Source organism: Centruroides sculpturatus, unplaced genomic scaffold (genome assembly GCF_000671375.1).
Source record: "Centruroides sculpturatus isolate CEXI.00-Female unplaced genomic scaffold, Cexi_2.0 scaffold367, whole genome shotgun sequence".
Lineage (NCBI taxonomy): Eukaryota > Metazoa > Arthropoda > Arachnida > Scorpiones > Buthidae > Centruroides > Centruroides sculpturatus.
In genome coordinates this window covers 84,613-112,128 of record NW_019384575.1, presented here as the reverse complement: position 1 = coordinate 112,128, position 27,516 = coordinate 84,613, and the positions used below count along the sequence as shown (strand labels likewise).

At 26.2% G+C, this 27,516-nt stretch overlaps 2 protein-coding genes and 1 long non-coding RNA gene across 4 annotated transcripts in view; 1 reads left to right on the top strand and 2 right to left on the bottom strand.

The window, feature by feature from the left end:
- The window catches only part of LOC111624298 (rhoGEF domain-containing protein gxcJ-like), a 43,593-nt gene that overhangs the window by 14,640 nt on the left and 1,437 nt on the right, over nt 1–27,516 (top strand). The window contains exons 3-12 of the mRNA XM_023367109.1: nt 9,267–9,889; nt 10,290–10,413; nt 10,484–10,629; nt 10,719–10,796; nt 11,705–12,007; nt 14,627–14,779; nt 16,122–16,205; nt 16,285–16,430; nt 17,838–17,952; nt 26,920–27,033. Of these exons, the coding sequence (XP_023222877.1) occupies nt 9,267–9,889; nt 10,290–10,413; nt 10,484–10,629; nt 10,719–10,796; nt 11,705–12,007; nt 14,627–14,779; nt 16,122–16,205; nt 16,285–16,430; nt 17,838–17,952; nt 26,920–27,033 (1,886 nt within the window). The remainder of the gene's footprint in view (nt 1–9,266; nt 9,890–10,289; nt 10,414–10,483; nt 10,630–10,718; nt 10,797–11,704; nt 12,008–14,626; nt 14,780–16,121; nt 16,206–16,284; nt 16,431–17,837; nt 17,953–26,919; nt 27,034–27,516) is intronic.
- Nucleotides 1,524–26,582, bottom strand: LOC111624301. 2 transcript variants are annotated; one of them, XR_002756553.1, is made up of 4 exons: nt 26,478–26,582; nt 26,183–26,334; nt 6,015–6,185; nt 1,524–1,697 (listed from the first exon to the last, which is right to left on the bottom strand). It is a non-coding gene; the product is annotated as an uncharacterized LOC111624301 (long non-coding RNA). The 2 variants fall into 2 exon arrangements; XR_002756552.1 differs by lacking the exon at nt 1,524–1,697 and having other exon boundaries at nt 5,342–6,185.
- LOC111624300 (protein CASC3-like) lies at nt 20,749–22,147 on the bottom strand. The gene is made up of 3 exons (XM_023367111.1): nt 21,593–22,147; nt 21,385–21,516; nt 20,749–21,311 (listed from the first exon to the last, which is right to left on the bottom strand). Exons 1-3 carry the CDS (start codon nt 21,782–21,784, stop codon nt 21,171–21,173), a joined length of 465 nt encoding a protein of 154 aa, XP_023222879.1. The 5' UTR covers nt 21,785–22,147; the 3' UTR covers nt 20,749–21,170.

Below are 27,516 nucleotides of genomic sequence, written 5' to 3'. Positions count from 1 at the left end.
ATAATGATATACATAGAGTAGCATATGCACTTGTGAAAATCATTCTAATGTGGTTTGATTTCTTTGTTTGCACCGTTTTGGTGGATCTATCAGGATGAGAATCTATATTTTTACGTGAAATCCAAACCACGTTTCTATCCCTCAGGGTATCAAAAGCTGCACCAGAACCGGCTGTTCTACAAACTGAACATAGCTTTTACTCATATTAATTTTTATTTCTATCTGAGTTTTATAAAAATGAAAATAGAATAAAGTAAGATAATAAATTTAAAAATGCGACATTTATCTTTTCGACCATTAACAAATCAGTGAAAGAGGATTCCTACTTTGGCCGAGTAATTTATACCTACGTTCCACATAGCAAAAATTACTGTAGTCTGTCTGATTACAATTTCTATAGATTCTTATTAAATTCTGGAGATTAAGTTAATTTATTGAATGCAAATGAAGATTTATTTTATTCGAATAACATCTGTTGGAGGAATCGCAACAAACTGTTCAAAACCTGGCAGTAAAGCTCAGTTCTGGTTTAAAACGTTTTAAACAATACGTTCAGTTTAGGAACACGAGTATCAGTTTTATGTTTTAGTTGTTTTACTGAAAGTGCTTTCTACGATATTTTTTCCTAATATTGGTGGTGTTTCATCACCTATTTTACATTGGTAAATGCGAAGATTCCTGATGTACATACAGGCTTCAATATCTGAAAACTATAACGTAATGTATCATTTTCTTTCTACTTTTTTGAAATATAGGCATCGGAGTTGATAAGAAACCACCTTTATTTTCTCGGAGGTGAAAATAATGTTGGGTAGTGTAATTAATTTATCTGGCATATAGGCCTAAGATTTCTGATTCTTTCTTATCCGTTTATTGTGCTGTTTCACTTCATTAAAAGTTAGCGTAATTGTGCTAACTACATTATTTTCTTCGTATTCATATATTCAAATAGTTCAATATGGTTCAATACAATATTTCATTTCATTACTATAAAAGCTTTCTTGACATGTAATGTAATGTAGAAATCTTGTCGATTAAATCAACACTTGGTTCAGTTTACTAATCTGTTTCCTGTAATGGTTACTGAAAGTAAGTTAATTCTCTCATCCTTGAATCCTTTATATAATTTAACAAAGTATTTCTTTACTCAGTGACATAACTAGGCAGGTGCAACAGGTGCATTCGCACAGGGCCTACTTGGAAGGAGGCCCAATATGCATGTATTTGTTTTATTATTTTCCTAAACCTAATTAATTAAGGGGCCTAAATGCAAATTCTTGCACAGGAATGGCTAGTTACGGCAGTCTTTACTGATCCGTATTTTTATCTTATTAGTTTACAGATGTTCTCTTCTATTTTTTTACTTAATTTTCTCTTATAATTCATTATAATATTTTATATTTCATTTCCTGTATTACTATTATTTGATTTTTTAATATTTCTCTTGATAATTTTTTGCTCAGTGAAGCTGGTTTTTTTTCTAGAAAACTATGTAAAAATGGTAATCGTCTGAAATATATATTTTTAGAGCGACTTTGTCTTTAATTTGTGAAAAAATAGTAGAGTTGTTAAACTCTAGTCAAGTATAACTAAATATATAAGTCTCTTATTTCAGTTCTTTGTAATTTCGAATGTTTTTTCTGCTGTAAGTTTCCATAGAAAGCTGCATTCAATTATTCTCTCTTCCGAAGAGGATTCTATAAACAATATTATATTATAAATTAGTATCTATAAACAAATTATATTCATTCTCTTCCGTATAGATGCTAAACTAATATGTTCACTATGCGACAATTTTATTAGGTAACTATCCAGATGTCACATGACCGAAGTACGTTTCTTTTATTCTAACTTCTTTAGCTACACCTATCAACATGAAGTCAAAGACCTTTGCTCGTTTTCTATAGCAATCGAGTGATGCAATGCTTCCTCTATGAAATAAATCTTAACATGTTTTGGTTCTTTATTTTGGCGGGAATTTTATAGCAGGTTATCCTACCTATTTTCATTTAAGCTTGGGTCAACATAAGCTGAGTTCAATGTCTGGCCTCCGCGTTATATGAAAATAAGAGCGTTATACTTTCCAACTATCAGTTACACTAGGGGTGGGCAACTTTTTAAAATTGCTGGCCAAATAAAGATACTTGCATAAGGTACTGTACATGCGAGCCAAATATTTTTTGCTTACCACGGTCTACAGGATTGTTTTTAAAATTATTAAAATAGTGTTTAATATGATAAAAAAATTTTTATATTAAACACTATTTTATGTTATTTATTATAATAAATATATTCTATATACAAGTACTGTACATATAATTGATTTTATTTATAAGAGAAACCAAATAGAAATTCCATTTATTGCATATATTTTTAAGGTAACTGTGGGCCGGACTACACAAGTTCGCTGGCCTTGAGTTGTCCGCGAACTTGTATAGTACGATTTACAGTCGTTTTAAAAGTATATGTTGCCACAGCTGAATTGCACGACAAGAAATTCTTCTGTTGTTATGAGATATCAAGATTCGATTTCTGATCCAAAACATAATTCATTTTTCATGGATTTTTTAAAAATATTGTTTGTTATGGCTAACATTAACCTGATGAAATAAATGTAATCCTCTTATGAACATTTTGCATAAACCTATTTAATGTATACGGAAATTATTTTTCCAAATATCTTCTATATATATAACCCATTCAAAGTGTCCGTCTGTCCCGTAACCGTTTGATAACGGACACTAGAGGCGCCCCTATCGTGTGTCATATTTCAAACATTCAAATTAACAATTTTAATTCTTATTTAAATTAACAATATGAATTATTATTATTCATTTGGCCCATAAATTATTATTTGGTCAATATAACAATATAAATAATTCAGTATATTTGTAATAGGAATTTATTATTTCAGGGGCTTATATCTCGCGAAGGATCGCGAGTAGGGGTATGGTTCCTTTGACTTTATTGTTCGCACAGGGGCTACAGTTTGGGGGGGGTCGCCACTTCTTCATTCGGAGGGTAAATCTTACCATTGGGACTTTAACAGAGCTGTACAGCATATTGATAGGAACAAAAAAGTCAAAGGAACCGTGCCTCATGGAAATTTGTAAAGAACGCCCACTAGGGGGCGTCCCGGGCTACTAGTGGAGTTATAATCAAATGAGTTTTTACATTGAAAATAGTTTATCAGATATGGTTAAAAAAACTTTATTTCTCTAGGTAATTTTGTCAGAATCATGTTAATTTATGAAAATGAGATGTTGATAGAGATGGATTATTTTTAAATTAAACATATGTGATAAATTACGGTTTATATGTTATGTACTAAAGTTGTATTGTTCATAAAAGTTTCAGACACTGCTTGATAAAATAATACTGACATAGTTAATGTCGTTTACAAATTTGAATTAATTTATGCAAAGCATATCCTGTTTCATATCATTTCTTATTCGTTGATCCATTTCGTTTATATAAATACGATTTCGCAAAAAATATTATGCTGTATACAAATACTTGCAATATAAAAGATAAACTAGACATAATTTGATCACGTGTTATCCTTCGAATAGAACTAATTTTAATTCGTTTACGTAATTATAAAATCGTGATCTATATTTGCGGTATCTAGTTAGCACGAAATGAATTGTTATATATTCTGTTTTATTGATTAAATAAGCATCTTTGAAAACAAAGAATATAACTTATACAAATATTAGTTCAATATATTGCATATCCATTTTCTGAATTACGTGATGACACATTTTCATTTTATAGGAAAAAGTCTGTCAATAATCAATAATGCAGAAGATCAAATAAGGAGTTCAAAGTCTTTATGCTGTCAGTTGATTTTTGGAAAGCTATTATAAGTTGTTCCTATTGTATTATAGGTATAATTTACCAGCTATGAGTTAGTCATAATATTAGGAAAAATTTATTTTTATTTTAAAGGAAAGTGTTCACTCTTCCAATTGTTCACATTTTGAATTTTGACCGATACTTTTTGTGTTGTAAAGCTACACTTCGTGATGAGCAACTTTTTCTGGATGCGGGCCGCATATATTTTTTTGTTTTTTATACGGAGTTGCAGGCTTTAAACTCGCCCAGTATCAACATACTCCATAATTTTCGGTACAGTGGTACCTCAGGTTACGAACGCCCCAGCATACGAAATTTTCAGGATACGACATGAAATTCGAACATATTTTTGCTCTACGATACGAACAAAAACTCACCATACGACGTTACATTAGTTCGCATTTTTCATTTGTTTTTCTTACTACAGTTATTTTTTTAAATGTATTACTTGGCTTTAATTTGAGTATGTTTTTCGCGTTGGAACGAATTATTTGGTTTTACATGTAATCGTATGGGAAAAGATGATCCACCTTACGATATTTTCATGATACGATGTCAGTTTCGGAACGAATTAATTTCGTATCCTGAGGTACCACTGTATTCTGGATACTAAAATAATATATGCTAATGATATGCAGACTAGTAACATATAGTTTATTGGTCACATCTTTTCACTGGTCAAGTTTAGTCTGAATGTTCATCGCGAATTAGGGTTATATAATGGCACGAAGCAGAAAACAGGAAAATAAAATTACATTACCAAAGCCCTGGGGTACGCATATTAGGACCTCGCGGGTTGCCCATGACTGCTTTAAATATATTAACAAGGTAACTACAGAGTATTTGGGATGTTGAAACTGGAAGGATACTTATAATTAAAATCGAAAAAAGAAAGATTTAAAGAATTTGGGTAGTTTTGTTCATGATTCATATAAATTAAAATTAATTACTAGTAAAATGACTTAAGAAGGGGGAAGATATATAAATGAAATTCTCGAAAAAAAAAAAATTATTATTTGGCAGAAGATTTGATTAATTCAAGAAATATATTTCAGGATTTCAGTTCTAAAATAGGATCCTAGGATCCCTGTTTTAATAAGTTTTCGTAAAGTTAATATGAAATTAAATTTTTAATTAAATTTTGTGCAACATTACTGAAAAACGACAGAAAAAAATTTCATGAGGTGATTTTTTTCAAATGTTTTTTATATAAAGTTTCCTAAAATGGAATAGTGTCGAGGTTTATTTATCTATATTCTGTAGCCTATACATTTCCCCCCATATTTTCTCGTTACTAGAGGAACTCAATAAGGTCATTCCTCTAATAATACATTATAGGTTATTCATTTTGAAACAATAGATAATTAGCTCGAAGCAATAATTTTCGCTTTTAACTTTCTCTTTCGAAAACGTATTTATGTTTAGACGCACGGTGATATTTCTAAAAATTTTATTCATTTTTTTGTTTTCACAGAACGTGGGAATGGTGAATATTTTAACTGGAGGAATATGAAACAAAGACCCTTTGGGGATAAAAGGGCGATAACCGAGTTGTTTTGTCACCCTAGTAACCTAGTAAGATAATATTACGTCGAGTATTGTGACAAGTGTGCATTCGTTTAGTACCTAAATATCATTCTGTGTTTGATGATACTGATCAATCCGAAACGAGTTGCGCGGAGATGAAACTGAGTTTACTGATAAGTCGTCTTCTCGTCTTTTATTTTCTTCAACAGTAATTACTCGATTTGATCGATCGGTCCGCCTTCTTTGGGTCGTTAAATTTAAAAAAAAATCACAGTTTTGCGTGCCACTTGTAAGAAATCGCCTTCGGGCTAAGAGCGTCCCAATAAAAGGGACTTCCCCACCGTACCGTGTATTTTTTAACCTGTTTGTCTGCAGCGTTTCCATGCAGTTTTGTGTTCAGTTTTAAATGCAGTCTTAGATTTTGACCTTGATTTTTTTTAATCATAAAAACTAGTTATAATTTAGAGATTCATCTTTCTTGTTACTTCATTAGAATTTTTATGTATAGGTAATGAGGGTATAAAAGTGCTGAGAACTATTTAAGCTATTTTATAAAGTTATTATTGCTCAGTCTGTGAATATGTTTAAAAAAAATTATAAAACAATACAATACAAAACTAAAAAATTACCTTTTTGTTTTAGTTGATTAAAACAAGTTTTGCACTTGAAGAGATTCTGGTTTCTTCTCTGCTCTGTTAATTTTTCATCTTCCCCTAACTTTTTAAAACTCAAATGTAATTTTTTCTAAATAGATATTAATTTATTTTCATCCATTGAAATTGGACCGGAGCACAGTCACTCTAAATAAATTTAAAAGGCGTTATAAATATATGTATTATTTATTAACATATTAACAAAATAATATATATTATTTAACACCCCCCCAAAAAAACTATATATATAAGGTGTGTCCTAGAAAGATAAAGCCAATTTGTAATTTTGTTCTAAATTACAGAATACACACAGCCACTTGTTACTGACATGTTTATATAACACAGAGTTACATAGAAATTTAAGAACAGTAGAAGAGCATTTGAAACAAATTGCATCCTCTATTAGGAAATGAATGTTATACAGTTTTTAAAATGTTCCTAGTATTATGTATAAGCAATATTCTTACAAATTAGACATATTTATTTATTTATAAATATTTATAACGAAGAATTTTAAGAAGTAAAATCAAACATTAATCTCATATTTAAAAAATTGTTATATATATATATAAATCTATCTGATATGTAATCTTTCCAAAATTATTATATTTAAATTAATAATACATTTTTTTTTAATTTGAACTAATTATTAATGCCTATGACCGATAAAACCTATTATACAGAAATAATTTTCTGATTATTTAATAATTCACTTTAATTAAAAGAAAAATTTATATTAAATTGTTGATCATTTTCAATTATAAAAATATTTTAATATTATTAGAAATTTTTTTCATATTGCGATTTTTAATTGAAAACTTTAAAAAATATAGTTGACTGTTATATACTATAATCATTAATTTTATTTGTTATATCGACCTGATAATTGTTAGTACAGTATTATCGATATTAGATTTCTTGCATTATGAGAAAAGTATTGACATTAGCAAGTAGCCTAACGATATTAGTTTTGCAAGTATCTTAGGACCAGTATATTGGTTAGCTAATATTTCTATGTTCATGTATAAATACTGTATATGTATATGAAAGCGCATATATTTATAAAATTCACTCGTATATTTCGTCTGCACTGTACGACTTGGACTAATTAATATTCTGTGTATAAATTATTAATTAATAAACGAATTGTTTCTAACTTCTTAAAAAATAAGTAGCTTAACAGATGGAGATGATAAGATTTGTAATTAAAATCAGATTTGAATATATCCGATTGTATAAATTTGTAATTATTTTTTATTTTTAGTTTTGAATATATGATAAAAACTCGTATCTTATGCAGTTTATTTTAAAATTATATGTCTATATAATGCAAAGTTGATTTAGACCTATTTTAAATAAACATTTGCTACATTTTTAATGATTGTATGGGCCTGCTTTATGTGCTTGTTTTAGAATTTAAAATATATTCTCCATTGAACTTAGTCATTATTCAGTATGAGGTTTTATCTTATTTCTCCAAGTATAAAATACTTTTGCGCAAATCACAGGCGTCTGTCCATAAGGAGCAGAGGAGATTTTGTACCAGCAAACAGGGCCGTGCCGTGCTATGATGCAGAGATGCGGCCGCATCAGGCGGCACCGTGAGGGGGCAGCATAAAAAACATTTAAGGGGTAGAATTTCAAAGACTTGCATCATACTTAGAAAATCTACCGCACGGCCCTGGTAAGATACACCAAATAATAACAATTATAGCCTATATAAGACTAATAATTTATATAAGGGGGCGGCAAAAAAACATAAGAGGCGGCATTTCGAAGACTTGCATCATACTTAGAAAATCTACCGCACGGCCCTGCCAGCAAATTGTCCTTTTCTCCCAACATTTGTTTTTTAAATTAATACATGCTACAAAAATTATAAATAGAAACGAGTAAGCTACTGTATATAACAAATATACTTTATTTTTTTTTATATCAATTCAAAACTCGACAATGAGAAATTTTTCTTGTCATTGGCCATTCCTTAGAGCCGTACAGTACTTACAAGGGGGCTAAACTCCCTCAGCTTACTTGGCGTATTCAGGGCCGTCAAGAGAGGCAAATAGGAATTTTTTCCCCGGCCCACAGTGGTTCCTACCCCTATAACTTAAGGTTAATTTTATTAACAAAACATAAAATCTCTAAGACTGCTTTTTTATTAACGAAGAAACATTCTACGTATTTTTAGTGCTTAGAGGGCCACTTTTGCCATTTATTCAAAAAATGGCAAAAGAGGCCCTCTAAGCACTAAAAGGGCCCATTCTATTCTTGTCTTGAAACACAACACGTTACTGGTAATTTATTACTAATGTTCAAACATTGGCTGAAATTGTCTAATACTAATATTTCTCATATATGTCACTGAATTAATAATAAACTACATATTTACATAAAAGAAAAATACTGTAACTAAATCGATAAATGTTGAACTTATCATTTTACTTAGACTTTATTCCTTTGTTATAAGATAAGTATGATTAAATTGTTAAGTTGGAAGAGTACAATTCATATTGATACCACGCTAATGATATGTTTAACAATGATATATCTTTTAATCCTGAACAATTTCTATAATGTAATCACATTGAAAAAACTTGACCTAAATATAAAGTCTGTCATAAGTATTATAATATACAGTAAACCTCTTCATCGCCAATCAATAAAAAATTGATACATTGTTTCATTGTATTCGAAAATCGTCTCTTAAATTCTATTTATTGAATCTTCATTGTTATTTTATGATTCAGTTTTATCTGAAATCATTATTATTAATTTCAATTAGAAATGCATGATCAATGAAAATAATCTTGTAGTCATTTTCAGCTAATGAAATTGCTTTAAATTTTTCTATTTCCATATGTTTAATTGACTAAATCCAATATATTTCCCACTTTTATCCCTATTTTACGAAATATATATATATATATAAATTTTCCTCCTTTTTAAAGATGAAATATAAATATAACATATGATTCATTTCTTTTATTTAATATTAGTTTTGCAAACTTCTTATTCATTTAATTTTTATTCTTTTGTAAAAGATTTCTTAATATTTTTGTGCTTTCTATATTAAAAAAAAAAACAAATAATAAAAATATTAAGAAATCAAACAAGTTTCTATCATGTAAAATTTAATTATTCTTATGTAAATTATTTTTAAATGCAATATTTAATCATCAAATTTAATAATCAAAATTTCAATCTTATGAATACATTTTTTTGTTTCAGTAATATGTATTCAAAATGGTAATGAATCGGTCCATTCAAAAAACGGAAACTTTTCCCCCACCGTCAATACAGATGTGTGGGGGACTTTCTCAAAAAACCAGGATAAAAATGAATCTCAGAATATTTCTGTTAATCTAGAACCTGTTGAGAAACAAAACAAATTGCAACCTATGGATAAAAAAGAAAACAAAAGTAATGGAATACAAAATAATGAAGTAGTTATCATACCTTGTGAAGTTCAGGTGACTACTTCTGAATCAGAAAATATTCAATGTGAACAATTTAGCAATGTTATAAAAATTCAGAATGATCCAAACAATATTAAAATTTTAATGAGTAATGATGATTGCTCAATGGAAAGTAAATCTGCAGAACAAAAAACTGAAATTTATGTATCACATCATAACACCGTAGATGTTTGTTCAAATAATTCAGAAAATGAAGAATGTTTACAAATGGATATTCAAGAAGAAAAGGCTAAAAATCATCATACTGAAGAATATAAAATAGTACTAAACACAGCTGAAGGTGAATTAGATGAGAAATCTGATCTTAGTAAACAATGTTTACTTAAAGAATCAATCTCCAGTTCATCTTTTCATTCCAACACAAATATAAGTAAAGTAAGTTAATATGATATTTTATTCATTATTTTTTAAAGTCAAAGTACAGTGTTAGCATTATAATCATTGTTATAATAAACAAAGAAAAATTTATTTTATATTATATCTAATTAAACTGTTAAATATCTTGTGAATTTTATGCTATGATATAAAACAAATGAATTACATAGGAAATATGAAAATAACACTTGTTCTCTTTATTTAATTAAGTTATTTCTGAGCAGAAACAATAAATGCAATAATGAATCAAATATTTTTTACAGTTTGTATTTCATTAACATTATAATAAAATAAATTTTAGATATAACAAATAAAATTAGATTAATTAAAAATTCAAGATAATATTTTTAAATAGTAATAATAAAAATAATAGTTTAAACTAAGATTTGATTTGGTTTAGATTCCTGATTTAAATTATCATGAAGACAATGTGCCGAATGATATAAATGATTCATCCCAGAAAGTAGTGCCAGAAAATGAGCAAGTTCCAGAGGATGCAAATACTAATTCAGCAAAAACAACAGGTAAAAACTGGAAAAATTATATTTACTTGTTATTTATCATTCTTGTAATTAAATGTGATATTTTAAATAGGGTTATATAACATAGAAAATTTGCAACACAAATCATTTTTTGAAGGAGCCTCTAAAACAGAAATTCTAAGTTATTTAGAAGATGCCAAATCTAGAGGCGTTGATGATTTAACAGAAGAAGATATTCAAAGTCTAATAGATATAGATGTAAGTTAAATTTAAATCTAGAGAATGTATTCTCTTTTTAACTGTACACAGTTTATTTAATTTATGATTTCATTATTTAAAATTTTTAGACATCTTCCATATTATCAACAACAAAACAAGCATCTCCTATTGAAGAAGTTGTCCAAAGTACAATTAACATTTCTAAAGTGAGTCTAAAAAATTTTAATTTATGGTTTACATGTTTTTAAATATATTAGAACATTTGTAAAAGTTGCATCATTATTGAAGGTTTTTACATCTATTTAAATAACATTATTAGTAATCTTTTAAAAAGTTTATTTTATATAATAAAGTTTTTAAAATTGAAACTTTTTATTATATACTGTAATAAGGAATTTCAAGAGGAGCTGTAATTCTTTTAAAATAATTGTAAAAAACACTAGAATAAGGTATTTTTAAAATGTCAAAAAACTCAACTTCTGAGAATATTTCATTTCCTTTTATTGACCCAAGCAACTGGAAAATAACCTGAACAGACTGGAAATTGGAAACAACTTATTTCCCTATTGCTGTTCTATTTATATCACACAACAATTCTTACTTGAATATATCAACTAATCATCTATGGCAAATATCTTGATATAATTTTTTGTTTTAATTTTAAAAATTCAGAAGAGAATAGTTTTGTATAAATTTTATTTTTAATTATTGAAATAAATTAGAGATAAGACGTGTAAAAAAAAATTTAAAAAGATGATAACATTTAAAATTAACATGATGATCTATTCAAAGTTTGAAATGACCAGAAAAATTACATTTTTAAAGACATATTTAACCTATTCATTCAAGAGTAAATAGTTTCAAATCAATTCATAATAATAAAAACAATATAAACAATTCCCCCTTTTATGTATTTTAACAATGCTGGGAAACAACTTGCAATAGTTTTTTTCATAAAAATAACATTAATAGAAAGATTAAAAAAATAAAAAAATTACAACAAAAATTCTGTTAATAATTTTAATAAAATAATTATAAATTTTTGGATTAATATTGTTATTGTTTGTTATGTAGTTAAAAATTATGTATAATTATTTTTTATTTTCATTTATAGGATACTTCTGATGATAATGAACCATTAACTACTGCAGATATTGAAAGAAATGATAGTGGTGTAGGTACAGAAACAAGTAAGCCTCCAAGACTTAGAAGATTGATACTTCCAGGCTCTGAAGAAGTTTCTTGTGCTGACTGTGATCTGCCTATTGATTCATCAACAGATAATCAACTAAATGGGCATTTTTATCCTCTTGTGTGTAAGAAATGTGAAAAGAAACGTTCTGAAAGAAAAGAAATTATTGCAGAAATTGTTGAAACAGAATTTAAATATGGTCACGATTTAAAAGTCATAAAAGAGGTAAAAAGTTATTTTAAAAATTTATAAATTATAGTTATCATTTAATTAAGAAATCAACAAGAAACTTTAATTTCGGGGAAAACGTTTTAATATGTCAAGGAGCATTCATAAATTATGGCATGTCTCCTGATATATTAGCATAAATAAACTACGAAATAAATTGATTGATTTTATCTTTTATAAATTTTACTGTACAAACCTATGAAATTTTATTTTATTATTTTTCAAAACAACTATCTTAATTGAAGAAATATAAGATAAAAATCTTTAAACATAGATGAGGACATACATAATTTCTATGAATAACTTACTTATTTGGAAATTAGAGGACTTATGGCTATCTCAAGTCCTCTAATGGATAACAAAATATATTTTAAAAGCTTTAATATAAAAGAAGTAGATTTTCTAATTTCAAAATAATATTTTCAAATAAATTTATTAACAAGAGTAAATTAAATTATTCAGTTATTATTATAATGTAATAAGTTTTAATTCCAAAAATAAATAAATTGAACATTTTTAATATGTAATATATAACAGATTAATTGATAATTACAGAAATGTAAGCATATCACATATTCAATTGATGTACTAATTTTTGCCAGAAATGAATATAGAATAGAATTAAAACAATTTACAGTCATTGTCCAGTTTGATCTACATTTGATGTATTATAAGATTTATATTCTGTCTTGCATAATTATTCTATCAATACTGATGTGTAACTGTTACCTGAATGCCAATGTTTTAGAATTATATTCTAAACCATTAAAACGATTATTCTGTCAGTTAAATTTTATTTTATTTAATACACCAATTATTAGTAGTGCCAATAAAACAAGATAATACTAACACCATACAATAAATATGACCCTACTAAAATATAAAAATAATAACAAATGGATAAGCATAGAACAATACATAATGTAGATATCATAAGCATAAAATTGATGCAGAGTAAAAAATATATGTGCAGTATGTAAGCAGGCAATGAATGTATAAAGTGTAGGAGATAAGTAATAAGAGCAGCATAAAAAAATAATATTCTTAGACATATGATACTCCATATAAGTCTTTATAAAAAGACTTTTTTCCATGTACTTTTAAAATGATAAAATCAGACAAATTTTAAAATTAAAATTTGTAAACATTTTCATTTTATCTTTTCCAGCTACATAAGGCATTTAAACATTTATTTAAGTTTATTGGAATTCTTACAAAGATTAATTTACATGCTTTGAAAGACAAATTATAATAATCTAAGCAGGGATCACCAAACTACGGCTGGCAGGCCAGATCTGGCCCACCACCACAAAATATATTTATTATATTTATATGGAAATATTGTAGCTAAATGTACTAAGTATAAATGCCAGAAGTGGTCCAATATGATTTTTGCATCCGACAGTAATATAATTTTTAGGAAAATCAGCAAAATAAAAAATTTGGCAACTTTTTGCAACTTTGGATATCAGAGTGGTTTTTGTTTAAGTATCTGCAATGAAGTTTCTAAGAAAAGTGATTATGAGCTTGCTGCAGTGATTGTGTTTATGTATTGGTAAATAAATTTGTTGGTTGTCTTTATTTTTTGTGTATTTAGTGTGCTGTATTGAACAAAATGGTTATGCGGACCACACTCTTCATTCTCTCAGTTATCTGGCCCACTGTGAAAAAGTTTTGGTGATCTAAGCTAAGGAAAACAAGCATTTTTGGACTAATTTAGTCTAGCATTGCTCCTCAAGTGGCACTTGAATATAGAAAATAAAATTAACAACTGATATTAGAATAATTTATATTTGAAATTTTAAAATATAATTTGGATTTTTAAATATGGTACAAAGTTTCATGAAATACTTGATCAAAAGACAATATTTATGACGTGTAAAAGTTTAGCTTTACTTTGTTATATTATAATTCATGATTAAATAATAATTACTGTATTTTCATGTGTATAACTCATGAGTTACTTGTGTTTAAAATGCAGTTTGACAGAGTGCAGGTTATCAGTGGTGTTGCTAAGTAGTTAGTTTTGAAGGGGTTTATGACAAAAATAGTCAATTCAGTAACCAAAATTCCTAACTAATATTCATACACTTTATTCTGTATTTAAAATAACAGTAGCAAAGGGTTAAAAAGAATATGGCCATATGTCTACATAAGTTAATGAGTTAGAGTTTAAACTTTTAACATATATTTTGAATTAATAAGAGACTTCAAACTTTTAAAAACTGTAAATAAATATATTTAATTAAAGTTATACAAACACATCTCTGATTGATCTGTACTGGTTTGTGGCTGTATTTGAATATTTTCTGACTGAAGTCATTGTATTTGACTTTTGAAAAAGTGACCCATTCCTCCATACCTTTATGTAACAATGCCTGTACAGGTCCTACAGGTTATATGATGATTTTAAAGGGCAATTATGATTTCACACTTATTGAACAACAGCTGTTATATAGTCATAGGGTGTACAGTAGGGGAAAGTTATGTGATGGTTTAATTTTCATTCTAGCAATTTTCTGCAGGGTATACACCATTGTGGGTTATATGTTCAAAAGTACAGTATTTACATTTTGATTTTTATCTGAAATAATTTATTACTTAATTTAAATACAGGAATTTTATTGTCCAATGGAAGTTGCGGGGTTACTGACAAAAGTACAACTTCGGAGCATATTCCTTAATTTGGAGGAATTAATGAGAGTAAATGTGAAGTTTGCTGAGAAATTAAAGGATGCTTTAGATATTGCAGTTGAACAAGGTGATGAAGTAAGTATTAACAGTTTAATAATTCATTTTAAATAAAATATTATCAGAAGAAATTAATGTATTATGATAACTTTTTTGCTTCCAAGTTAAAAGTTAAAACAATAATTGAAAATATAGAAATCCTAAATTTTTAAATTTGTACAAAAGATCTTGAATTTTTTGTATATATTTAAAAATTTTGGATTTTCCATTTTCAATTATTGATTAATCATGGTTACATAACAGTTTCTGATTAAATGACTTTTTAATTTCATAAAATTAATAATTTTCCAATCTAATATAAAAAACAACATTGAATTAGGAATTTGAAGTTTTAAAAAAATCTAACAAAGTTATTTTTCTGGTTAGGATGGAAATTACAAGTTGATAACTATATATCAATAAAAAGAGTAGCCCAAAAGTCAATTAATTGAAGTATATTTTAAAATTCTTCATATTTTAAAATATATCTTGATTAACGTATTTTTAGGCTGCCTTGGCTAGAAAAAATTACCATTTAAATTGATCTTTAATATTTTTTATTTTAAAAACTATTCTAATAAACTCTATTATATGCTGTTTGTCTACTGTTTTAGGTTCATCATGTTCAAAGTTGTACAGTACATATTAAAAGTTTTATTTAAATTATTATTTTAATAATGAGCTAAATATATTTAAATGCTTTAAATGCTTAATTATCAGTGGTGTGCCGTCCATGAAAGCTGTGAAAGCACTGCTTCCTTTGTATTTTCTAAAATATAAATACATATTGTGCGATTATTTTCATATTTTAACACACTTTGAATTAATTAAAATTAATATTTTATTATAATCACATTATGTATCTTATTACAAATTTCTATACTACATGTGAAAAAAATGATAAGATTGCTATTGTATATTCGAATATAAATCCATACATGCATATTCCCAACAGAAGTGCTGTATTGTCAAATATGAGACAGCTTCCACGGCAAAAATATTTGAATTGTGTAAAGCAGCCAGATTACAGGCATTTGTACATGCACTTTACAGAGCACCAACCTCACGCAGTTTAGCTGATGGATGCTACACACCAAAATATCGTATAACACTTCCAATGATTCTATCCAGGGCCGGCACAGTTTCCCTATCATCAAATGTCACTGCATGCCACTGTTATTTATTTAATGCTTAAATGCTTTTATAATGCTCTCTAAATATATATGATTTATTTAAAGAGCATTATATTAACTTTTTCATATTATATAACATAATGTATCATTTTTGTATATTATTTATTTGTTTATAAAGTAGTTCAAATTATTCTAATGAAAGCATGTAGTTTAGCATTACAATATAACACAATTTCTACCTGTTTTAGGATTATACCAATGTAAATATTGGTAAATTGTTTTTGGAATCTTCTTCAATGGTACATGCATTTGAAACATATTGTATTCGACAGGTAAGCTTTCTTTAATAAAATAATAATTTCAAATTTTAAAATATTTACACAATATTCATAATATGATATGTATTTCTAGGGAGCTGCATCCATGTTGCTAGCCAATTTAGAAAAAGAAAAAGAATTATTGCGGATATTTTTAAGAGTTTCACAGATGGAAAATACCTTATTACGCAGAATGAATTTGCCAGCATTTTTAATGGTACCTGTACAGAGGGTCACAAAGTAAGTCAGAACAAAATAATCAATTCATAATTATTAACATTGAAAAAGTTAACATTTGTTCAATAAAAATGTAATCTAATTATTTAATTAAATACAAATACTGGTATATAAAAGGCTAAAAGTATGTGTAAATAATAACCAAAATTAAATTTTATAGTAAGTTTAATCTAGGTATTAAAAGTTTCTGAACAATTTCTACCTGGTACATTGTTTTTTCAATAAAACAAGTTTTTGGTAAAATATGATACATTATATAGTTTTAACTTTAAACGTATAATCAGGTAAAATTACCTGATTATATGTAGTTTTTTGTAAAAATTAATAATTACCATCAATTTATTTTTTTATTATAAAAATATTTAGAAACATCTAACCGTAAGTAAATTTAACTCAACATATTAACAAAATAGCTTTTTTTCCATCAAAACTTACTTTAATAGTTTTTGATGTAAAGTTGAAATGATGAGTTTGACATTATGAAACAAATATATTATTATAACTTGAGAGAAATTATGTTAAGTTGTATTCATAAATTAATATTTTTAACTTTTATTTTGGTAAGTTGTTAAAAATACTGATGCAGTCAAATTTCCAATGACAGCCATGTTTTCTGGAACATTTATTTTTGAAATCCACACAAAATAACCTCCAAAAAGTGCCCACCTCTGATGGCCATTCTTTATGTCCATGTTAATGGCTGATTTCAGAGGTTTGACTATAGATGAAATCTTGATAGATACATAACTAAAATTTTTTTTGAGAACTAATAATAAGCAATCAATGTAAAATTAATTAAACATATTATTACCCAAAGAAAAAAAAGATGAATTATTTGGAAATATGTAATATGTGATTTTATTTAATTATTTATATTAGAATTTAAATATCAATTAAACATTTTGAAAATTAAAAAAGGAAAATCTTCTTGAAAAAATATTTAATAATTGTTATAACTTTTTAATAATTTAATATAATATAAATTAACCATGATTATTGTATCAATTAATATAAACACATATATTTGAATCAGGAATTTTAATGATAATTATATAGTAAATATCAATACATTTCAAAGCATGCTTTCAATAAAAATTAATAACAACTATTATTTGTGAATTTTCATTGGATGAGATGTTAAATTAGTTGAAAAATTTTGAATATAATGTATACTGCATTGCTCATCTGATGATGAGTAAATTTAATTAATAAAATTCTGCATTAAAGATTGAACTTTTATTAAATTTATATTTAATCATGGAAAAATCAATTGTGATTAATTTTTATTGCATGATTTTCTAAATTTATTATACAAAATATTAAGTTAAATAAAAAAATAATAATAAATATATTAATTTTTACATTTTAATTGGCTTATACTGAAATAAAATGAAATATAATTTATTACAGATATCCATTATTGCTCAATCGTTTATATAAAGTAACTCCTTATCATCATCAAGACAGGGAATCTTTAAAAGAAGCACAACAAAAAATTGAATTTCATTTAGAACACATTAATCAGGTATATTAATTTTATTATGTATATATTAAAATAATAGTTATTAAATGACAACAATCTTGAAGTAAATATTCAGACATGATAAAAATAAACCAAATGTAATTAGAGAGTTTTGCAAAATTATCATATTACAAATAATTGTTTCATTTAATTATATTCAAACAAATATAATCACACACCAAACACTTGCTGAGCTTATTATTAATTTATTATTCAAACGCTTTCAGCCTACTTCTAATAGGCCATCCTCAAGAAATTACTGTTCTACTATCGAATATAAAGCTTTCGAACCAAAATAAATTAATAATAAGCTCAGCAAGTGTTTGGTGTGTGATTATATTTGTAAGTAAACAGCTGAGAAAGTGGGAATATATTCAAACAATTATTTTTAATATGATAATTTTACAAAACTAGTAGATTCAGTAATAACAACCCGAACTTGTCATTACAAGCAATCATTACATTATTTGTTAAATATTTAATTTAGTTTAATTAAATACTTTATTTGATATATAAGTTTAGAAGATCTGCAAAAAAAAAAAAAATGAAGCGAGTTTCAAATGTGTGATACTCTTACATACATGTTATGCATATAAATCTAAAATAAGATTTAACTATTTACTGTACTTAAGAGTTTTTTCAGCACTATAAGAATTTAAATAGACATATGTAACTATTAAAGTTATTTATTGCTAGATTGATTAGAGACACCATACTGTGCTTGTAGATCCCAAAAATTATTTATGCAACTATAATTATATTTATATTTAATTACATTTAGTATATTAGAATTGAATGTGTGAATTATTAATATTATGTGTAATACAAATTAATAATTATCTATAGAACTATAAAAATGAGAGCCAAATAGAATTAAACTAAGCAGGAAGAGTAAAAACAATTGAATTTTCTTCAATTGAACAATTGCAGAAAAAACAATTGAATTGTTAAAAATCTGAAATTATTAATTTAATCTGATATGTTAAATAAATATAAAAAAAATTGAAAAGATCTAATTCTTTATTAAAAAAATAAGCAAATTTTGTGCAAATGAGCAAAAGATTAACCATTGCTTCAAATGTAATTAAAAGATTTTACATTTTTAATTTTTATATATTTCTTATAGGACTTTTATCCCTATGTATTACATTAAATTTTATGCATCAATTAAAATTTCTTACAATAAAAATACAAAATTATTAGAGTATCATATATTTATAAGTATTTATATGTAAATGTGTGTGTGTAGTATACATACATAAATATATATATATATAGCATATATTATTTAAAAATTTATAAACATATTTATAATTACCATAGTGTAGTATTTCAGTATTGCTAATAAATTTATCATAGAGAAGTATATTACAAATATGTAAGTAAGGTATATCACCTTTTTATTCTTCACTTGGTATGTTGTTTTTGCATATTTATTTACTTTCACATAGATACTGCCTAAATTTTACAAAAATATGTATATATTTTAAATCTGTCAAAATTAATTCCAAAAGAAATTCAAATATGAAAATGTAAATTTAAAGAAGCCAGTTAATATAAATATTATTGTACTTGATTGAAGATAATCTACTTTTTACTCACTTTATTATAATGTATTAAGTCAATCGGTTACATTGCAGATATGGAAAAAACTAGCAAACTATTAAATTTTTAACAAATCAAAATTTAAATTCTAAATGTAAAAATGATTCTTTGGCACATTTTTATGCAAATATTTATTAATTATAGAATTGGATGAATGAAATTTTTATTTTGTATCATTATTAGTTTAATAATAAAGCAATTATATGTTGTAATTTATAAATCACTATTTGAATTAATGATTTGTTCTGGAAGAAATATATTTATGAAAAAATGCAGTAGTTTAAAATTTGAGAGTATCTAATACATTGTGTTATAATAATAGTTTTATATATCTTAAGCAATTTTATTTTATAAATACTTGAAAAATAAAAGTAAATTTTAATGCAAAAATTTATGTAATATGATGTTCATAAATTTTAAATATTTATCAAATTATTATTCACATTAAATATCTGAGATGAAAAATATACCAAAGAGTATAAAATGATTTTAGTGGAGAAGAAATCCAAAAAAATATCAAAGAATCATTAAAAAAAATTAAATTTTCTATTTTTTCTGAGGTATTCCAGAAACAATGCATTTAATTTTAACTTTTTTAAATTGGTAATCTACTTAATCATATAATATATTACTTTTATGTATTCTGACATTAATTCAATACAATTCCTATGATTTACAAAAATTATTGTTTATTAATTTTATTTTTGTTCTGTCAGATTTAACTACTTCAATGTCCTCTTATTTAATTTTAATTTATTGTTTCAATTGTAACAAACAAAGAATTTCAGAGACCTTCCTCAGGCCACTGAACAGTTTAAGGCTAGTAGTACATACATTCTTCACTCCTATTTTGTTAGTGCATCCATGACCAAACCTGACTTTCCTCAGTTAATAATGTCATGCTTTGATAATCATGTGGTAATTTACTTGGTTAAGCACAGTTGTTCTACTGGTCCAGTGAAAATAATTTGGAATTTACATTTGATTGTATGTTAATAGAATTCTAACATTTGTTACAACTGAAAAACTTATATAATGATATATTTTTCAAAATTATCATTTGAAATAAGTAATACATATAATTTAAAAGCTGAAAAATACATTTATTTCATATTTTAATATGAATTATTGAATATTTTTANAGTATTTTTTTTTATATATATAATACATAGTTTTTTATTATTTCATTCATGAGTTTACTTACACACATTTTTACTAATATTAAGGAATATTTTACAGAAGTAACATGTTTTAATTATTTTACATGTCATCATAGCTCACAGATTAGAGAAAAATTAAAAAATATTCTTGAATATAAGCTGGAAGACTGCATTCAGAAACAGCTTACTCCAGCTTTGTACGCAATTCGGAAACGAATACAAAATGCAATAAGTTCAATTAAATTGCTTTGTAATTATTTACCATATTAAAATCGAACAATCCACTATTTCTTTCTTGCTACAAAAGAAATATGTAAAACAGAAGGCAGTGGATAATTTATTTGAAAAGATTGAAGTAATCAAAATTTACACTACATCAACTTTTTGCAATTTGATATAGTTCCATATGCATACACACATACACACACATACATACATACATATACACATGAATATTTAACTTTCCACCTCTACTGTGGGCTTAGATAACTGTGATGTTTCTTCTGACAGTGTTTCAATTTCTGTAGAATTTTCAACCATTTCTTTTAATTCTTCTGAATTAGGGCTGTTAACTTCAATTTTTTCTAATGATGTTTGCTGTAAAGATTTGATAGTTATTTTTTTAATATCTATATATACTACTAAGCTAAATCAAATTACAAGTACTTACTTCTCTCTCTGGAGGTGGAACTATTGGTATTGCTGCAGTTGGTCTTTTCTGAGGTGGTGTACGAGTAGCATGCTGTTGGGTATGCATGCTATAATACATTATCCCACCTCTGTAAACTTCTGGTGGTGTTGTCTGAATAAAATATTAAATTGCAGTTTAAAATGCTAAGTAGTTAATTAAAAAATAATCATTTATTTTTTTTACTTACAACTGGAGATGGAGGTGGAGGTGCAGTAGCAAACTGAGGAAATGTGTACTGTGGATATCCAGCTGGAGGAGGACCATAATTTACAATACCATTACTGGGTGCTATATATGGTGTAGGTATAGTGGGCTGTGGTGCTGGTGCTAAAGTAACTGGTGGAAACATGCGAGGAGGACTCGGAACGGGAGGTCTCATAGCTACAATAGATTTAGCAATTATTAAGATTGTTCTTATAAAATCAAAAAGTAATAATCACTTTTTACAATTATTATATAATACATTTATAAATTGAATTTTTAAAACTGCATTCTTCTGTTCTAATCCATGCCACAAGAAACTTAATCAGATTAGTTTTGGGTGATGTTTCAGATTTAACTATAATTCTTTTCTAAACTTAAATTAATTATTTTTTGTATGACTGTTTTATAAAAACAATAATTCTATTTTCTCTAGATAAAAAATTTCTTGGGTATTCTGTATACAGAAAACTATAAAATTACCTTCTTAATACTGGAATGAATCACAAACACAGTGTAAACAACCTTTAAAGTTCAGTAATAAAAATTGTTTTAATTATCAGAAACAATTTAATTAATTACAGAATGTTCTTTCATTTAATTTTGTCAGTTTCCAATCTTGAATTAAAAATTATTCTTTATATTTATTCATGGTAAGTAAAAATTAAAGATAAGTTTAAATGAATTATTTTACTCATGGCTTAATTTGAAATTAAGATCAATAATTATTTCTGATGTATTAAGAGATAATTATGTATTAACTCTGTTATATAACTGGCAAGAATAATTTCGATATATTTACTTATGAATTCTATTACAACTGATTTCGAAAATATTCCGTTATTCTCATAATCAAAAGCAGAAAAATTATTCGTTACAATGCAAAAAAAAGCATGCTTGGAATAGAATTTTAATTTATTTAACTGCCATTTATAAATTTCCTAAACATTCAAAGAACGTGAAATCAAATTTTACTAATTTCATTTTCAACATTCTTGTGATTTAATGCGTATAATCGTGACCATAATTCTATTTGAAATAATGCGAATATACACGAGAACGTGATCGAATTTTTATCGTTGGCATCTAATTATAAGTCGTTACTTTTTCCGAACTTTATTTCTATCATTAAACTTGATTAATTGATTAGATAAAGTTCTGGTAATTAAATATTTACGATTTTTAATAGTAAATATTTTCGTAATTTATTTTAAACTTTCCCAACGCGTTAAGAATATTCATAAAGTAAAAAAAATTTCCGTAAAGTTTCTTTCCCATTTCGAGGTTATCAATTACTAAACAATAACAGTATATAGACGTGACTTGTTCGTTCGGGTATTCAATCTTAACGTCATACATATTTAAATATTAAAATATAATTATTTTCAATATTGATTAAAGTTCCAATTAAAAAAAAAAGAGTGAAAAGACACCTTGCGTCCTTTTAGTCAAATGTATGCCCAATTATATTTTCTTTCTATTTATAATTATTAGTAACTCCATCTCTGTCACCTAAGACGTGTTATCGTTGGTTTTTTTTACGTGAATTATGTCAATGTTCTGACAGATATATACGTCATCAAGTTTTGCATGCAAACGTTTTCTGTCGCGAAAATATCACATCATTATTTTCTGTCAAGGATTATGAAGTCGTTGACCTTAAAATGTCGGAGTTGACGTAGACCCATTAAAGTGCATTTTCTCAAGTACAATGTCGCCGAGGTCATCCGCATGAGGATGCTTATCTGACCTTTTTATTGTTATCGGAAAACAATACAACAGAAAGTTAATTTGTTAAGGATGATTCTCTCTCGTAGTCTATTATTATCATCGCAATGTAATTCTCCCGTGTGATTTTTTTGGAGGCTATTTGTTTATGTTTTTGTTCAGATTATTATGCATATAGTCATTCTGATATTGTTTAATAATTATTAATTCTTATGTTTTAAGCAAAAATTTGCAGTTTGTCATCGTCGTTATGAAGTTGTTTATATAAACGCGTTACATAGTAAAAAAGAGAGAGAGAGAGAATTAGCATTTTAATGTTAGCACATTTTTTATTTAGATCATGATTTTAAGGTTATGTAAACTTCATAAAATTTAAATTATATGTTGTAATATTACAAAATGTCATTAGAAAAGATTAAATGCGTATAGCATTTATAATAGCGTTTATAATTTTGTATGCAAATACTTAAAAAATATACAGTATACTATTACGAAATTTAACAAGATTGCAAATTTAAAACGGAAAATAATTTTCCACATTGTTTTAATTTATTTTTTTTATTGTAAAAATATTCATAAAAATTAGCAGTTGTAATATTTCATTACTCTAAGATAAAACTTGCAACAGGAACAACTATGAGACTTACCTGAGGTATAAGAACAGTATAGGCTTAATTTCGTTTAAATTTAATAAAACCAATTTAAAAACAATGTTTAAAAACCGAAATAAATCGCAGATCTAAGCCAAAATTGTGTGTATAGAAATATTTTGGTACGCCCACCCGAAAAGTTTCTTAATCAATTTAATGTAAAGAAATTCTCTTTTGATGACTTTCAGACTAAATTCGCGTAGTTTCTTCGGCGTGCACATCTAATCCACAATATAATTATATATATAATATATGTTGCTCTTATTTCTTTTCCTTGGCCGTTTAATATTCTTAAGGGATAAAGCTTTTAATATAATTGTATAGTTAAATAGAAACTTTATACAATTTATTATACTTGATTCTCTGTGTGCATGCGTATTGTTCGTACATCATTGATTTATTGATATTTCCATATGAATTGTCATAAATAGTAAATATAAAGAAGTTGTTTTTGATTGGCATAGCTATTTATTTAATATGCATTGTAATGCATATTATTTTGTTTCAAATTTAATAGTCGATTTTCTTAAGGTAAAAAAAATTGTCTATAAAAAGTTACATAGAGTACTAATATTAACTGAAAACATTTAGTCTACATTATCTCAAAAAAAAACTCTGGTAACAATCTAATCTAGCCATCTCAATTAAGCTGTCCATTATAAAATATGATTAATAGTAAAAGTTCAATAACAACTTGATATATATATATACATATAAGCGGCTACTGGATAGTGTCCTTGCTTGCTACTAATTTTAAGTAACGACAACAAAAGTTTTTTTGCATTAAAAACTCATTTTTGTTTTAGCAAAAATGGCATATTTTTTTTTGTTTGTTTTCCCTGTTTACTTACCTAAGTAGAATAATATAAATATAAATATTCTCCCATAAAATGGTCTAATTGTTTTATAAAAAAAAAACAGTACATTTTCCTTAAAATTCTTATTTAAAAGTTTTTTTTTTTATAGCAGTTCTAAAATATGTAGATATCCCAGCGGAAGGACAAATTTTTTATTACATATATTTTTAAAAATTGGAAATATTTCATGAGAAAAGAAAATCGTCAATAGATAGTTATTGGTCAGCTCAATGGGGGGACCTAAATCGGGCAGTAAACGATAAACAAAACTGCAATAAATAAAATGTAAAAATGATAAAACTTAAAATTTTACGGTAAAATGTTTAAACTTAAATATATTACAAATTTTAAAGGAAAGATAAATTTGAAATCTTGTCTGAAATAATTTACTATAGCGAAGATTTTACTCTGCGTTCATCTATCATCACAAATTAAACTGTAAAGTTGCAAAATATAATTTATGATTATTGACAATACTGTGCTATTTGGAAATTTTGTTTTAATTTAGTCACGACAGTATAAAAAATGAATTCCTGAACTGGAAAATTACATATTTATTAATATAAATTGATATTTTCTTTTCCATAGGCCTAAACATAGAAAAAATAGAAATGATTAATTTTTACCAAACGAAGATCATTTTTGCACAATTTCTATTTGCAATAATAATTTTACAATGCTTAAAACAATAAATACCATTTAATGCAGGATTTAAATAAGTATCATATGGTTGAGAATATGGAAATAAGACGTAGTCGTTTAAGCTTGATAGAGAAAGGATGTTATTGATTCGATCACAATAGTTTCTTATAAGCTCAAAGACAATATTTTTCATAATTTGATTGTGTGTGTAATTCTGTTTTTAAAATTAAATGGATGACAAAACTTATCATCTTTTGAGAGCCCTTGATGAGATGGTCTGATAGATGATTAATAATTGTTAGTTTCTGCAGAGTATTTTGTTTCTTTTATCGAAATTCCACATTCAATAGGACATTTTAATCAAAATAATACTTTTCAGCACCTTGTAACAACCGGAGTAGAATTGAATTTTTCTTTTCATTGGTTTTTCGTAAGATATTCTAGAATAAATACTCCCTTTAAAATGACGATAACGGAATAATTTCAAAAGGAAATGCATTCATTCATCTTTGAGAATATATAACTGTGCTTTTGTAAATGCAAAGGTAATTTGCATATATTTTTCATTAACCGTATTCAAAACCAGAGTTGCAGAAAGCGTTCAATTAACAATCAATGTAAGAAATCCGTTGTTTATAGAGATTTCTTAAAGTATAATCAAGGCTTGACCTACATTTATTAAAGAAACGTCATTCTTACCTCCCAACCTTCACTGATCCGGTTAACTGACGCCATTATCAGACGTGAAACATGTCCTTCTCAATACTTTTCTTATATATAAATGTTGATGAATAATCGCGTTAAGCACATTTCATTTCCAAATTCTCATTCGCAACAAACAGATAACGACTCTGCAGGAAGAATGTTAACGCGGGTAAGTCATTATAACACTTCATATTCACTGAAGAATTTCAGTAATACTTATTATACTGAAAATTCTTTTATAAAATTATAATATTATACAGCAAAATTACTGTTAAGAAGCGATTTTTACCTTTATTTCGCAGGAAAAATCGTTTCGTCGTCGGCTGAGCAAATTCCGATTTTCAGTAGCAGCAGACGATATTTTTTCCCCTCACTTTTAGAGGGAAAAAGTATTCCCCACATTTTAAAAGAAAATTAAATTTTACATCATTATTTCTTCGGTTTTCATGACTTAAAAAATGAATTAATTCATAAGTCATGAAAACCGAAAAAATAATAACGTAAAATTTAATTTCCCATTAAAATGTGGGAATAAATATAAGTACAGACGATACTTTTTCCCCCTAAAAGTGAGGGGGAAAAATATCGTCTGCTACTTATATTTTCCCTTAAAATACGAGAAGATATAATTTTATAATTTTCGCTTAAAATATGGGGAAAATTATATTTTATATTATTAATTATTTTCGTTTTCCACAACTTATGAATTAATTCATTATTATTATTTACAGCAAACGAAAGGAACTGGATGTACGAAAATCTGGCGACGATTTTCTAATATATCCGTTGCTGCACATAGGAGGATTACAAATGGCATCGATATAGGAAATTTTAAACTGAGAAAGGTAATTTAAATTTATTAATATTTATAAAATATCTGAAATTAATTTTCTTTCCTTAAAGTATCTCTCGTTCAACTATGATTTAAACTTTTTTTTTTTTTTAAATTAAATTCATTTTTATTGATCCAATGGTGACGCGAAAAATGTGCTGATTGGCTGAAATTATTTTTTAAAATTTAAATCTTTAATAAAAAGATTAGTTTAATTTTATTCATATTTATAGTATTTTAGATTAATTTAGGATTTTAAACTGATTCTCAATATATAATTTCTTGCTTCTTAGCAATATCTTGTTGAATCTCTATATTTTTACATTGCTAATTTATGTAGTGAGTGATTGGGAAAAACTCATTAAAAAATAAAAAATAAAAAATTATAACAGGATTTTTATCGAAAATTTGCAAATTTCTTCATCAATGTCATACAGGCTTTCAAAAACTCCCTGTCAAACTCAAGGTTTCTTAACATTTTGCAATAATCTAGAAG